This window comes from Puma concolor, chromosome D2 (assembly GCF_028749965.1).
Source record: "Puma concolor isolate L17-30 chromosome D2, mPumCon1.1.hap2, whole genome shotgun sequence".
Lineage (NCBI taxonomy): Eukaryota > Metazoa > Chordata > Mammalia > Carnivora > Felidae > Puma > Puma concolor.
In genome coordinates this window covers 56,185,037-56,200,319 of record NC_141677.1, presented here as the reverse complement: position 1 = coordinate 56,200,319, position 15,283 = coordinate 56,185,037, and the positions used below count along the sequence as shown (strand labels likewise).

At 40.5% G+C, this 15,283-nt stretch overlaps 1 protein-coding gene across 5 annotated transcripts in view; it reads right to left on the bottom strand.

Moving 5' to 3' along the window:
* Positions 1-15,283, bottom strand: part of ENTPD1 (ectonucleoside triphosphate diphosphohydrolase 1) — an 87,059-nt gene that overhangs the window by 3,264 nt on the left and 68,512 nt on the right. For 4 of the 5 annotated variants that reach the window (XM_086680498.1, XM_086680496.1, XM_086680497.1 and 1 more), the window contains 3 exons: positions 14,633-14,890; positions 3,360-3,476; positions 1,448-1,585 (listed from right to left, as the gene is read on the bottom strand). In XM_086680498.1, the coding sequence (XP_086536624.1) occupies positions 1,448-1,585; positions 3,360-3,476; positions 14,633-14,890 (513 nt within the window). The remainder of the gene's footprint in view (positions 1-1,447; positions 1,586-3,359; positions 3,477-14,632; positions 14,891-15,283) is intronic. The other variant, XM_086680499.1, reaches the window with a different exon arrangement.

Below are 15,283 nucleotides of genomic sequence, written 5' to 3'. Positions count from 1 at the left end.
ATAATTTTGAAAATGTTTTTATTACATGAGTTGTGCGTGGTCATGGTGGGAAAATGAGGTTGTACAGAAAATCCTAAAAAGGAAAATTAAAACTTCCTATACTTGATCACTCAGAAGTTGCTGCTATTACCTTTTTGTGCTGCGGCCTCCCAAGTCCTCTGTGCATGTTTTTTTCGTACAGAACATGTAATTAAACTGTATAGCTCATGTCTCAAGGCATCACCACTGGCATGAACCGCCTCATATGTTTACTTTTACTCACTTTATCCAATTATTTATAAATCCTAGAAATGGAGTAATTGGATAAAATGATGTGTGTATTTTAAGGCTCTTAGCACATATTGCCAAAACAGTCTCCCGAAAGGTTGTGCCAATTCACATTCCAACCAATTTCCATGTGGAAATGCTCCTCTCCCCAAACCTTTACCAGTGCTGAGAATAATTTGTAAAAGGTCCACTTCTCTTGGTGGGGGACAGGAACCTTATCTGACTTCCCTTTATGGGCGTGGAGGGGCGGGGGCAGGGTCAAGGAAGGCTCAGAGTTAGAGAAGTTACCACCTGGGGTTTAGACATATTAGCTCATTCACCGAAGTTCAAAGAATAGAAATCACTCATAAATTTGACATAAACACATCCTTCAGAGAGACAAAATAAATTGTGACAAAATGAAAGACAGACCAGGATATTAAAACAAGGAAAAGATTTGCATTTGAATTAGCAAGGTCAACATTGACAAGAGAATAGTGAAAACAGTATTCTTAAGGCTGCTACAGCCCTGTGCTTCAATGCTTTGCTTTGCTTGAAGTCACCATATTTAATAAAGGGAGTATTGTGTTTTGCCATTAGTGGGTATGGGTCGAAAAGGTAGAGAGTTGCCCATCAGTGTAAATGTTTCTCTATGGCTGGATACCTGCAGGTGGCGCTCTGGTAAAGCACAGCCGTGAGGCTGCTTCTGTAAGGCTGATGCTAACCTGACTTCTAAGCAAAGACCCCCATTCACAGTTACTCATCTCCTCCTTTACACTAAGCTTTCAATTTACTCAATCTTGATGAGCCCTGATCAGAAGCCATGATAATCATTTGGGATGATTTGGGATAATCATTTGGGATGATGGCCTTTGGGATGGATGTTGAGGTCAGCAAACAGAATCAATGAGGCTACTGAAATTCTGTTACATTACTTTAATATCTCACTGTTTGTTTTATAAGGAATTAGTCACTGTTATATGAGCAGAAAGGATTCTGTACAGGTAGTGCTCCTTAGATAGGTTATCCTCAACTGGCCGGTCAACATAGGAGGGCCTGACACAAAATGTCAGCTTGGGTTACAGGTGAATGGTAGAACAGGACACCAGGCCAAACTTAACAGGCTGACTCCTACCTCTTTCAAGCCCAAAGCTGCCTCAGTCACCCAATCAGCCCACAACCCAGCAAGTACCCAAATTACCTTGCCCATGAAATGAATATTCTTCCAGGAATCAGCTGTGAAATGATAGCCATTCAGAAGGAGAGAGAGGATATAGGCTCCAGAAAAGCAATATTCACTCAGGTACTTCTCCTTCACATCACCAAAATATGTCTTCAGCTGGAAGTGAAGTGAAGGAAATATCACACATGTACAACAGACACCTCTCCATGGCCCTCTTTTTACCATCGGAGCTGAGCAATTGAGGAGAAAGGCCCAGCCCAGCCAGGCCTGAGCGCTGGCCTCTCCAGAGGGCCTTAGGAGGGGGCTGCACTCCTTTAGCGGATGCAGGGGCTCACAGTTTAGGGTCTGTTATGCAAGCTTTTCCTCCACTGGGTTCTACGAGATAGTAATACGTGCTCCCCTGAGTGTTTTGTTAGCTGTAAAGTGCTGAGGTATTTTGAGGGGCTCTTTCAGAAAGCTCTGAATACCCTTCCTTCCTGTTCTAACTCAGACAGAATATGAGGGAGAAGTCCGAGCCTCTTGCACAATCTTCCTTCCTTTTCTGGTCAGTGCCAAGGAGAAGAGCACCCATTTTTAATTAATTACACCTCTTCAGAATGAAAGCACCATTCACATTTGCAACCCTGTCAACTTAAAACAGCTGTTGTTTTGACCTACCCCTAGATGATCTTTTTTGATTAGAGTAGACCCCATACCTCTCTCCTCCCTGGAAACTTTCACCAAGAAGTACTAGATTTTGGGGGTGCCTGGGTGGCTCAGTCAGTTAAGCGTCCGACTTCATCTCAGGTCATGATCTCACGGTCTGTGAGTTCGAGCCCCGCAACGGGCTCTGTGCTGACAGCTCAGAGCCTGGAGCCTGCTTCAGATTCTGTGTCTCCCTCTCTCTCTGACCCTCCCCGGTTCATGCTCTGTCTCTCTCTGTCTCAAAAATAAACAAACATTAAAAAAAAAAGAAGTACTAGATTTTGAATGACTCAGTGCTTCAGACAAGAAAAAATTTGTGCTTCAAATTTATGAATAAGTAGGAGATACCTTGGACCTGGGCAGTGGAGAAAGGGTCTTAACACAACGGCATTTATAGCAGATTCTGTGAATTCCCTGTCTTCCTTGCTCATACAACTCTGATTGGGGGCTGGGAAGGGGAATGTGTGACAACATGCCCAGTCCAGGGAGTACCTCACACTGGATCTAAGGCTCTAAGCCCGTCCTAATATCCTGCACCCTGCTTTCCCAGCCAGTCCTGGCTAACAAGTAAGAGAAAGACTGCTCAGAAGCTTCTAGGATAGCTTATAGTTTCTTGAAAAATGGAACAGATGTATCTGGCTCTACCCTTCTGACCTTGAACGTAACTGTGATCTCTGAAGCCACAACTTGTGTCCATGAGAAGATAGGCATAACAAGAGAATTGAAGGGGCACCTGGGTGGCTCATCGGTTCAGCATCCTACTGTTGATCTTGTCTCAGGTCATGATCTCATGGTTCGTGGGTTTGAGCGCCACTTCGGGCTCTGTCCTGGCAGTGTGGAGCCTGCTTGGGGTTCTCTCTCTCTCTCCTTCTCTCTGCCCCTCTCCTGCTCGTGCTCTCTCTCTCAAAATAAATAAATAAACTAAAACCAAACCAAACCAAAACAAAACCAGAATTGAAGAAGTAATGGCTTAGATAGAGTCAACTGCTGACCCCATACCGGCAGCTGCCAACTGCCAGACTTGGTATTAGGTGAGAAAAGTAAGACCATGTTTGTTTAAGCCATTGTGTGTCCACTTATTAAGAAATGGCTGATGCACTCACTCCTACCAAGAGCACCCTCTGGGCCTTTCTAACATGTTTGCTGGATCTTGGTCAGGTTAGCAGGACTTAAAGAACAGACTTACATCCTCTGTGACGTCAAGAGCATGGGGCAATACTGAAAGCTGCTATTTCTAGTCACTTACCTCGTTCCAAGGCTGAGAGCAGAACTTTTCCATACTGTCGATCACCTTTTCCTGAGTAGGGGTTTCCTCTGATGTAAAGTTTAAAAACTCCATCACATAGTAATAAGCTGAAAATGCCTGCAACAGAAAATGCAGTTTTGCACTGTGTCCAACACAGGGGACACTGACTCACTCTCCAGAAGGCTGAACCCGTAGTGAAGGTGCCTGGAAATCTCTGTTGAGTAAACTAACGAACCAAGTGATATTCCTGCCCCCAAAGCTGCTTCCTTCCTGAAAGAGGTATCATTTTGTTGCTGCTGCTTTGCTGCTGATGTGCATTTCTGAGCTACTGGGTAACTAATTTTCTCTATAATTTTAATGGAAGAGTCAGGGAGAAAGAACGTTGAGGGAGGAGAAGAGAAGAGAGAGGAACAGGTTTTAAAAATCCCATTTTTAAAAAACTGTGTATTGGGGCACTTAGTTGGTTTCAGCTCAGGTCATGATCTCACCATTTGTGAGTTCTAGCAGGCTCTGCACTGTTTCTGTATCTATTGAGCTGATCATGTGGGTTTTCATCCTTAATTCTGTTAATATGGTATATCACACCAGTTGATTTTTGTATGTGGAACCATCATTGCATCCCAGGGATAAATCCCACTTAGTCATGGTGTTTGAGCCTTTCATGTACTGTTGAATTCAGTCTACTAGTGTTTTGTTGAGGATTTTGGTTGTTCAAAAGTGTGTTATTTAATTTCCACATACTTGTGAATTTTCCAGTGTCCTTATGCTATAGATTTATAGTTTTATTCCATTGTGGGGAATTTTATACCTGGTGGGGCACCTGGGCAGCTCAGTTGGTTAAGCATCTGACTTTGGCTCAGGTCATGATCTCGCAGTTCGTGGGTTTGAGCCCTGCATCAGGCTCTGTGCTCAGAGCGCAGAGCCTGGAGCCTGCTTCAGATTCTGTGTCTCTCTCTCTCTGCCTCTCCCCTGCTTGTGCTCTCTGTCTCTCAAAAATAAATAAACTTTATAAAAAGAAAAAAGAAAGAAAGAAAGAAAGAAAGAAAGAAAGAAAGAAAGAAAGAAAGAAAGAAAGAAAGAAAAGATACCTGGTATAATATCAGTCTTCTTAAATTCATTGAGATTTATTTTGTGACTTAAGATGTGATCTATCTTAGAGAATGTTCCATGTGCACTTGAGAAGAATATATATTCTGCTGCCCTTGGGTGGAATGTTTTGTATTTGCCTGTTAGGTCTATTGGTCTATGGAGTGGTTCAAGTTGCTATTGTTCTATCTGTTATTGAAAGTGAGGCACTGGGGCGCCTGGGTGGCCCAGTCAGTTGAGCATCTGACTCTTGATTTTGGCTCAGGTCATGATCCCAGGGTTGTGGGACCAAGCCCCACATAGGACTCCATGCTGAGCATGGAGCCTGCTTGAGATTCTCTCTCTCCCTCTGCCCCTCTCCCCTGCTCATGCACTCTCCTGCAATTATAATATTGCTGTCTCTTCCTCCCATCAGTTCTATCAATGTTTGCTTTAAAGACTCAGGTGCTCTGATTTGGGGTATATACATAGTTATAATTAATGTATCTTCCTGGTGAATTGGCCCTTTATCATTATATAATATCCTTCTTGGACCCTTGTGAAAATTTTTGACTTAAAATATATTTTGTCTGATTAAGTATGGCCACCCTTGCTTTCTTTTGGTTGGCACTTGCATGGAATATCTTTTTCCATCACTTCACTTTTGGCCTATGCGAGTTTCCTAAGTCTAAAGTGAGTTTCTTGTGGAACATATAGTTGGATCTTTAAGCTTTTTGCATAGTTTGATTTTTTAATAATAAGCATGTCTTAATTTTTATAATTAATATTTCCTTAAGTTGTTACATTTCAGAACACTTTCCGAAATTACCCCTAGAGCTCATTCTACCAGCAAAAGGCTTAATGAGTTAAGCATCTAAAAACTCGCTTGCTTTTGCTAAGGCATGACATTTGCTTTTTAGATAAGTAAATTATTGTGAAAAACATTAACAAATAGAAAATTTGTGTAGGCAGATAATGCAAAATATTGAGTCTTCAGTTTGTCGTCAGGAACTCCTGGTCTATGCCACCACCTACCCCCAAAGCTCTGCATGCCATAGACTCTTGAAGATTGTTGCCTGAACTACAGAAACCTCCCTTAGCATCTCAATCCTACTCTTACTTATTTTTCAATATATAAAAGTTACCCTCTTCATTTCTTTCCCTTCAAAATACATGTCTTAATAATTCTGGCTTATTAACACATGTTTGTTGTATAGAATTTAATTATTACAAGTTAAAAATAAAAGTTTCCCTGGGGTGCCCGGGTGGCTCAGTGGGTTAAGCATCCTACTTCGGCTCAGGTCATGATCTCACCACTCATGAGTTTGAGCCCTGCATTGGGCTCTGTGCTGACAGCTCAGAGCCTGGAGCTTGCTTCCAATTCTGTCTCTCTCTCTCTGCCCCTCCTCCGCTCACACTCTGTCTCTCTCTCTCTCTAAAAAATAAACATTAAAAAAAATAAAAAGTAAATAAAAGTTTCCCCTTCATCTAACCATTCCCTAGAGAGAAACAATTTTAACAATTTAAACAATTTAAAAAATTTTAACAATTTTGCTGCTTAATCCCTGCAGCAAATATATATGTAAAATATTAAAATATATGTATATATTTTTACCTAAATGTTATCATACTAGACACATTGTTTTTATATATCCTACTTCATTCCACTTGATAATAATACATCATGGGCAAATTTCCCTGTAGATCTTACCTTACCCATGTAAATAACTATAAAAGGTTACTATGTATAGCTATATCATAATTTACTTAATCTCCTATTCATGAGTATTTAGGCTTTCTAATATTTCACTATTATAAATAATGCCACAATATACTTACATCTTTGAACCTTTGCATTGAGAGAATTTCCTGAGGGCAAAATGTTTGGTCATAAGGTAAATATATTTTGTGAGTAGAAATATGCACTAAAAGAGTGTTCATAAAGTGGTACATAATATCCCCAAACTGGAAACAACTTAAATGTCCATTAACTATAGAATGAATAGATAAATGTTAGTGTATTTTTGAAAAATGTTTATTCATTTTTTGAGGGGGGGGAAGGGGCAGAGAAAAGGGGAGACAGAGGATCCAAAGCAGGCTCTGAACTGACAGCAGAGAGCCCAGTTCGGGGCTTGAACTCATGAACCCTGAGATCATGACCTGCGCTGAAGTCGGGTGCCTAACTGACTGAACCACCCAGGCACCCCAGTTTTAGTGTATTCATGCAAAGGAATACCACATTGCAATGAAAGAATGAACTACTGTTACATGCAACAACATAGATAAATCTCAGACAATACTGAGTGAAAGAAGTGTGACAAAAAAGAATACATACTAAGATTCCAAGAATTAGCAACACTAATCTATCCGGATAGAAGTCAGGCTAGTAAGTATCTTTAGAGGGAGTGTGTCAACTGGGAGAGTGGATAGCGGAACCTTTTAGGATGCTGGGAATGTTCTATATCTTCATCTAGATGATGGACTCACAGGTGTAGTCCTTAAAAACTATCAGGCTATGGCCTTAAAATGTACACACTTTACTGCCAGTATGTCAGACCTAAAAATTTTAAAATATCTATACAGATCTTATGAGATCTTCTTTCAAAAAGACTCTTAACACTATAACTGTAGGAGATAATTTTTCCCTAAAGCTTAAAATATGCTCTATTTTCTTTGAGTCCCAAAAATGGTACTTTATAAGCCCCTCAAACAGGGTTATTCATTTCCTCCAAAGCCTGGAATTATTTCTTTCCAAACCCCTGAACCATATCTTCATCTTTAATCTTCCTAAAATTACCATCATTTTCCTGTACTATACACAACTGAGTTTACAGATCATAAACCTCAGACAAAGGCATCTAATGATCAAAACGCCATCTTTAAGCTTGGGGGAAAACTTTTGGAATACTAGAGGCAAGTCTCCTGCCTGCCCACATGGAAACAAATGGAAGTACTTATAGGTCTCTGAACATGCTACATGCTTTTCCACCTCCATTCTGTGCATGCTGGTCATCTCCCTAGAATATTCCAAATACTAAAGTGCTCTTACTGAAATATACAATATTCCAGGCATTCTGGCAGGCCTAGAAATAAAAAGATAAAAAGTATACCATCCTTCCCTTCTTCCCCACAGTGGGGGAGACTGACATGTCAACCTATAAAGACCATGCCCATGCCAGCCAGCCAAATTTTGTGCAACTTTTAATCTATACAAAAATGCAATACGTGTATTCCTGTTCAATTTAACTTAGCTGGTTTCAGTGCAGCGTCTATCTTCTCTCAAGTTTCTTCTTGTTTTTGTGATATCAATTACCAACCCTCCTCCCTGCTCCCCCAACTTTGGAACATCTCGCAGGGAGCTTTCTGTTTACTTTGACATGGCTTCTGAAACTATGCTCCTTAAAATCGCTCCTAATTGGAAAATTCAATAGCCTTTTTTTTTCATTCCACCTCTTCCTTGACTTTTGGCTGCATATCATTCATTCATTCATTCATTCATTCATTCAACAACTATTTACTGAATAACAACTATGTTCCAAGCAGTGATGGAAATAGATGAAAATCCCTGCCCTCTAGTGGAAGACAGCACAACCCAAACAAGTAGCAGATGGTATGATGGACAATAAATAAGTGCTATAAAAATAAAGCCTTTTGTTACATACTCCACATATACAGAGCCTTTATTCAGATTAGAGAAGTCCATAGAGTAGGTATTGTTCATTTTCTAATTTCTTCCAGTCCAGATGCAATTTGTTTCAGGGGTCATTTTTTTTCATAAGAACTGTTGCCTAGTAATATAACTGGCACTCCCATCTTTATCACGTTTCCAGGGAAACAAATCCAGAAAATTAACCCAAAGCCAAAATTGTCTACAAAGGAAGGAAGGGGGCTTGTCAAATCATTTTCCAAAGATCCAATGAAAAACCTATTGATAGTACTTTGGAATAAAGATTAAATGAAGTATTTGTAGTCACAGAAGGAACAAGTATTACAGTTTAGTCTCAAGATTCCTCCCCAAACTGACCACTTGACATGTTCTCCTACCCTCCTTGTTCTCACCTGACTACACATGTAAACTCGCTTCTCTAGTGTGGCTGACCTGCTTGTATTACTAGATATTAGGTTTGCTCTGCCCTGGCAGGAAGCATTTTAGAGGCAGGCATAGTATCAGTTTCAGGATCATCTGTCTCTGGCACATGTGTCTACATTTGCTTCCCATCCATCTAAACAGACTCACCTCTAACGCTTGTGTGACATTCATTCCAAGCCACTGCCCTGCTTGGGCTTGTGGTTCTACTTTAATCTCTGGCTTCTAGGTACCTTTTGTTCTAGATTAAGAGTTCTTAATGTGGAGCTCAAAGGTCCATCTCAAGGAACCATGATATCTTTCAGACTGTATGCAAAATTTGGGCATCCATTTTTCTGCTTAGAAGATCCTTAGCTTTCAACACATTCTCCAAAGAGTCTTGTGATCCCCTGAAGAGTTAAGAATGATGGGTCTAATGAAGACATTATGCTAAGTGAAATAAACCAGTCACATAAAGACAAATACAGGATTCCACTTACACGAGGTACCTGGAATAGTCAAATTCAGAGCAGTTAAAAGCAGAATGGTGATTGTCAGGAGCAGAGGGGAAAGAAGAGTGGGGAATTAATGTTTTGTTCAATGAGTGGAGTTTGTTTTTGGGAAGACAAAAAAGTTTTAGAGGTAGATGATGGTGATGGATGCACAATGTAAATGTACTTAATTCCACAGAATTGTACTCTTGAAAGTAGTTGAAATGGTAATTTTCTATTATGTACATTTTAACACACACACACACACACACACACACACACACACACGGCTGGTCTAGACAACCCTTATATTTTGCTGCCAGCTGTTGACCTGACTGTGCAGGTTATGATTCAGAGTCCTCTCTCAAAATAGAATCAAGTAAGCAATATGCAACTGTGAAATAATGCCATTATATAAGGAATAGAAAATAAAATAAATACAAATATGCCCTTCTATTACAAAAACCTGAATCAAATTTGAAGTAATGTTTTAAACTCTCTCAGCCCTAATCTCCTCAGCCACATCTACGTCCACAGGAACTGGGAAGATAAAGAGTTAGCTTCCTTAATGTTTTATCCCTGCGGGACGCCTTCAGCAAACTGCTCATAGTTTAGGTGTCCTGGCTGGACCCGATCCGCAGTCTGGTTTTGATATTCCTTAAGGAAGAAAAGCCTTGTTAACACGCACCTGAATGTGACTGTCAGAATCTGTTTATGGATCATTATGAGAAACACCTGTCTTAGCTTTTCATCTTGGCTCTAGATGTTTGACCAGCTTCCCTTTCTGGGTCCTTCCCCTTCAGTCTCCTGCATCCTGATGAGGTCATCTCCTTTACATATTTTTAAATTTTTTTTTCAGATCATAATGTTATTTTTATATTCCGTATAGAAATAGACTATAGAAATTACTATTTCTCTGTAGTCACAATAGAGATCAAGTCTTAGAATCAGGGGCAAATCCTCCTTGCTGTTTGAGCTGGGAATATGTTTATTCATCTTTCTTTCTTGGGCAGTTGTGCTCCAGAATAAGGTCATCTATTTCTCTTCTGCTCAGGAACCATTCATACTCAAATTCATACTTGTTTTTTCATTTTATATATCTGTCAATCTTTTCTGAAAGTCTTCATGTGTCAAGGCCTAACTGATAGTTTTCCTGGCTGTATATGCTCTTCAGAAACCCACTCAGGTGAGTTTTAATATCTAAGCTGGCCTCTTACATCCCTTGGAAAAGTCTCTTCTAGGGTGGAATACTGTTTATACAAACATGCATTGGAATTGAACTCACAAAAATTAAGTGCTGATGAGATGGGATGGGATGATAACATTTAGGGTATGTTTTCCTTTATTTATTTACATTATGTAATTAAAAAGTAATCTTAACCCTATTCAGAATGCTTCTATTTGGGGAGGCGCCTGGGTGGCTCAGTCGGTTGAGTGTCCAACTTCAGCTCAAGTCATGATCTCCTGGTTTGTGAGTTCAAGCCCTGCATGCATCGGGCTCTGTGCTGACAGCTTGGAGCCTGGAGCCTGCTTCAGATTCTGTGTCTCCCTCTCGCTCTCTCTCTGCCCCTCCCCAACTCACACTATGTCTCTGTCTCTCAAAAATGAATAAACATTTTAAAAGTTTTTTTTTTTTCAACATTTATTATTATTTTTCGGACAGAGAGAGACAGAGCATGAACGGGGGAGGGGCAGAGAGAGAGGGAGACACAGAATCGGAAACAGGCTCCAGGCTCTGAGCCATCAGCCCAGAGCCTGACGCGGGGCTCAAACTCACGGACCACGAGATCATGACCTGGCTGAAGTCGGACGCTCAACCGACTGCACCACCCAGGAGCCCCTCTAAAAGTTTTTTTTTTTTTAAAGAATGCTTCTATTCATAATCCCAAGAATTATACTGAATGACAAAACCACCTTCTTCTTTTAATACCTCATGAGGATACACTGCTCAAAATCAGATGGTTCAAGGATACATCACCAAGTTTCTTCCTATGGCTGTGGTAGATGACTCTTTAAAAGTCTGGAAGAAAAAAAATCATTCTGATTCTGTTCTTGGGGTATGATTTAGGAGACTCCATACATCAGATAGACATTCTGTTGCCAGAATGGACCTAAAGGCAATTATTAAGGGAAATGCTGACTTAGTTCTAGGAATTCCTGACTTTGCCTTTAGGTACTAAGGGGGATGGCCTGTACTACTGAGGTCAAAATCTGTGATCAGCTTCTTAATCTCCATGTTAGGAATTAGCCTTACTTTATAAACCTTTAATTGATTGGTGTCTATAACCTGTGGGCCCATATTTAAACAGCAACTGAGAATAGTAACATTCTAGGCCATCTTTAGAGAACATATAGTCTCAAAAGGTCAGCTCCCCATCTTCCAGTTTCCAGCTTAGATATTTATGAAAGAGGACTTGAAAGATACATGTCTCCCCCTTTTCCAGCTACTCTGAATTCTTCCCTTCTATCAAGCTGAGTATCTATCAAAGACCTACTGCCTCAGTCCATTACAGAATTGCTATGACTGAGTTGGCTTTTTAATATTATGCCTCTAGCTTATAGTTGCTATAAGAAATTGCAATTTAAAAAAATATGGTCAAAGACATTGTCTAATGAAATCTCCTTTATAAAATATCCTTGGGAATCAATTGTGGAATAGCTCTGCTTTGTCCTGGGACCCAGTATGCTGGGTATAATGAAAACTATGTATCTTGCTATGTCTTATTTTTCCCCTTGGCTACTCAGAAGCTCAGAGCTAAATACACACACACACACACACACACACACACACACACACGCGCGCGCGCGCACGCGCACCCCCCCCCCCACAAGTATATGTATACATATGGAAACAAACAAGTGTTTAATGTTCTTTAATTCCAGTTCCCTCTTGAATTTGTTTTACATTCTTTCTTGTTTATATAAATGATACAATGTGATCTTTAAAAAATTTTTCTAAATTACCTCATAAATAATTCTCTACAGATGTTCCCTTTTCCTTTTTGGTGTTTCTGATTTGCCTACAAATTGGATTCTGTCTAGCAACCAATGTAGTCAAACTGAGAAAAACAACATCGACAGTTTTTTAATACCCTATTTAAAGAGTAAGAATTAAATCACCAGCACTGAATGTAATTGTGGCAAACATTCCCTCCCTGCAAATTCTCTGTGGCTTGAGAATACCCAGGCTAATTGGTCCTGGAAATAATTGGAATGCAACTGGATTTTTGTGTTGCAAATAGTTATGCTTCCAGATGAAGAACTTGGCAGTGGGAACTTCTGCAGGTATAACAGCTGAGGGTGAGGACCATTAGGACAAAGGGCTAAACTTACTAAGGGCCCACATGGTGCTAGGGTACATTAGCTTTCTGCTACTGGTGGTGATATGCTGGAGGTGGCTCTTATCCACTCACAAGAGCTAATTGTTAAAATTTCAAGAGTTTTTGGGCCAGTTGATATTATGGTGATTAAAATGGGCCATGGTAGGAGTACTACCATGTAAACTGGCAAATGCCACAATTTAGCCCCTCCATCCCCAGAGAGCTGGTTGTTAGACATTTACTAGTCCACCACCACTTGTCTGGCTTATCACACACAACTAGCAAGGAGACAGGTAATTCTGTCCCCATTTTATAAATGAGGAAGCAGACCAAAACAGTTTTTTTTTAGGCTTTAGGGAGAAATTACAGAGGGGAAAAAAAAAAGTTCTGTAACAGAAACTGCCAAAGCAGGAATAGGTACAGGTACAGTGCTGACCTTAAGGGCTATATTCAGAGAAAAAAGATCTTATTCAGAGGAAAACAATGAGCTAGTCTAAGGAGACTGCCAAGTAGAGGTTCAGAAGGCTGTAAGGAGAACAATTTCAGCGAGGGACAAAGAGACCAAACAAAAAGGCATCCAAGGGGAACTCAAGTCTCCTCTACCCCTTCAACTCCGCTTCTCACTACCTGGTTGGAAGAATCACATTCAAAGGCAAGAAATTCCACCACCACCACCCTCAAGTAGAAAGGGTTTGCTCATGCTTGAAGACAAGTATTGGGCTATATTTCCCTGGAGGTGAAACTTTCAGAAAAGTTAAAAAGTCAGTACACAATAGTACATTTCTTTTCCTCCAGATGTACTTCCTATCAGTGACTGGAATGGAAAGGGCCCTTGGCTGTCCCCAGCACCCCTCACTACCTTCCTCCTTTTTGTGTCCCCCTCTTTTATCTTCCAGCAGTTAGATCCAAGGCAACTGCGTTGGCTCAGAAAAGTCCAATATGGGCTGCCAGTGCCAGTTCAGCTATAGGGCATCCAGGTGAGGTTCTAGTTGGTAACAAATTTAGGTTTGGAGCTAACTAATCACCAAGCCTTACTCTGCCAGGCATTGTTCTTGCATGTTATTTCCCTCAGGAACCTTGAGGGGAGGAGGAACTATGGTCTGGGCCATGGGTAAGGTAAGCCTGGATCCATGGTACCACCCATTATTGTTTTCCCAGAGACCGTGGGAATGAAGAGCTCATATAGTTGACAAGTGGCAAATCCAGAATTTAAAGCAGGTACTCTTACTACAGGGCCTGTGCTCTATCCAGGGAGCTCTTTCTGTGACATTGGGCTGAGCCAGGAGACCTTGGGTGAAGCTCTCCTGCGGGGGTCCCATAGGAGAGTTGAACCTCTCTCCTCATATGCTGATCTGTTTTCTGGGAAAGGGAGAAAGAGTGTGAAGGCAGATAAAAGTCCTTTTTTTTTCTATGAGTGATATCTTAAGTAATTAAGTAATTAGTTAATAATTGGTCTTAATTGATGGTAGCTAATTTTGCAATCTATTACTAAACTATGATTATAATGCTTGGTCTCCAGGACCAAAATATGAAATCTGAATTATGAGTAGTTCAAGCAGCACCTCTTCTACCTCTGCTCAAATATTTTGTCTTATTCTAGAGTAATTAAAAAGGAATTTGGAGCTTGGATTCAACTAGTCCCCCAGCTGATCAAAATGTAGTATAAATGATGCTATCTTCAATATTTCCTTGGGATTTCCTAAGTTTCTACTTGACTTTATAGAGGAAAACCTTTAGCCAAGACATCTAACTGCTACCTCTCCTTCTTCTGACATTCATGAAGCCACCTGTGGCAGATCCCAATGGGTGTGCCTATCCATCAGCCAGCTCGTTCTTCTGGCTTACAGATTCCTGATTTTACCCATGTAGAGGAACACAATGTGTGTAAGAAAGACTCTCAACTTCCAAGGATGAACAATGATTAGTCTAAACCAAACATGGTAATCCATTCCCCCTTGTTCACAGATGGGTTAGAAGTGTGTATTTCATCAAATTCTGGCCAATGGCATCTGAAAAGACAGTTGTTGGCACTTCTGCAAAATTGGACAGAAATGTATGCAAGAGAAACTTCCTCCTCCCCTGCTTTAGTTTTGCATATGAAACAGAAGCTGCCATCTTAGCACCACAAAAAAGGCCAAGAAGATAATAAGAAAGCTGATCCAAGTCCTAACATTGTTAAAACAAAGACTTAACCCAGAATTATCTACTTCAAGGCTTATTATCATATGAGAGAAAAATAAATCCTATTACTTAAACACCATGTAGACATATACTCTATAACTTGCAACCCAAATCATCCTAATCAATATACCTTATTATTTTACAACTTACCCCAAAATCCCCGTGAAGTGGTGGCAAGAAAATCCCATTGAAGGAACAGTGGGAGTAAGGGCAGTAACTAGTGTTGAAGAGTTCAAGGATGCTTTCATGGCATTGTTGATAGTTTCCAGTGCCTTGGATTTGAAACTCATCGAATGGAAGAGTCATCTCAAATCTCTTGGTGCAGGGGCCACTGTAAAGTTCACTTACATTCATTACTATTTCATATCCAGGGTGAAAGCATGGGTCCCTGAGGATTCCATTTGTACCCTGAATGGAAAAATCACATGAAGACATCATGTGCAAATATGTTGGGTACAAAAGCACCACTCTGCCTTCATTTATGTGTAGGAATTTTACAATATGTTAGCGTTGGCATCAATATACTCTTGCCATGCCTTTTTCACCCTTAGGAATAGTCAGATTTGTATAATAGGCACCAGAAGTGGTATCAGATGTAAATGAACTTTCACTATTCATAGGAAGCTAATAGAGTTCAAGCTGGAAGAAATGCCATTATTTTGGAATGTCCCCTAGTGCTTAGTACAAATGAAAGATTCACAAGGAAAACTCTCAAGGCTCTCACAAGTCCAAGCTGGGGTAGTTCTCCAGGAGGAGTCTGCCCACACCCCATCCCCACTTTCAAGCAAAAAATCAGAAGCT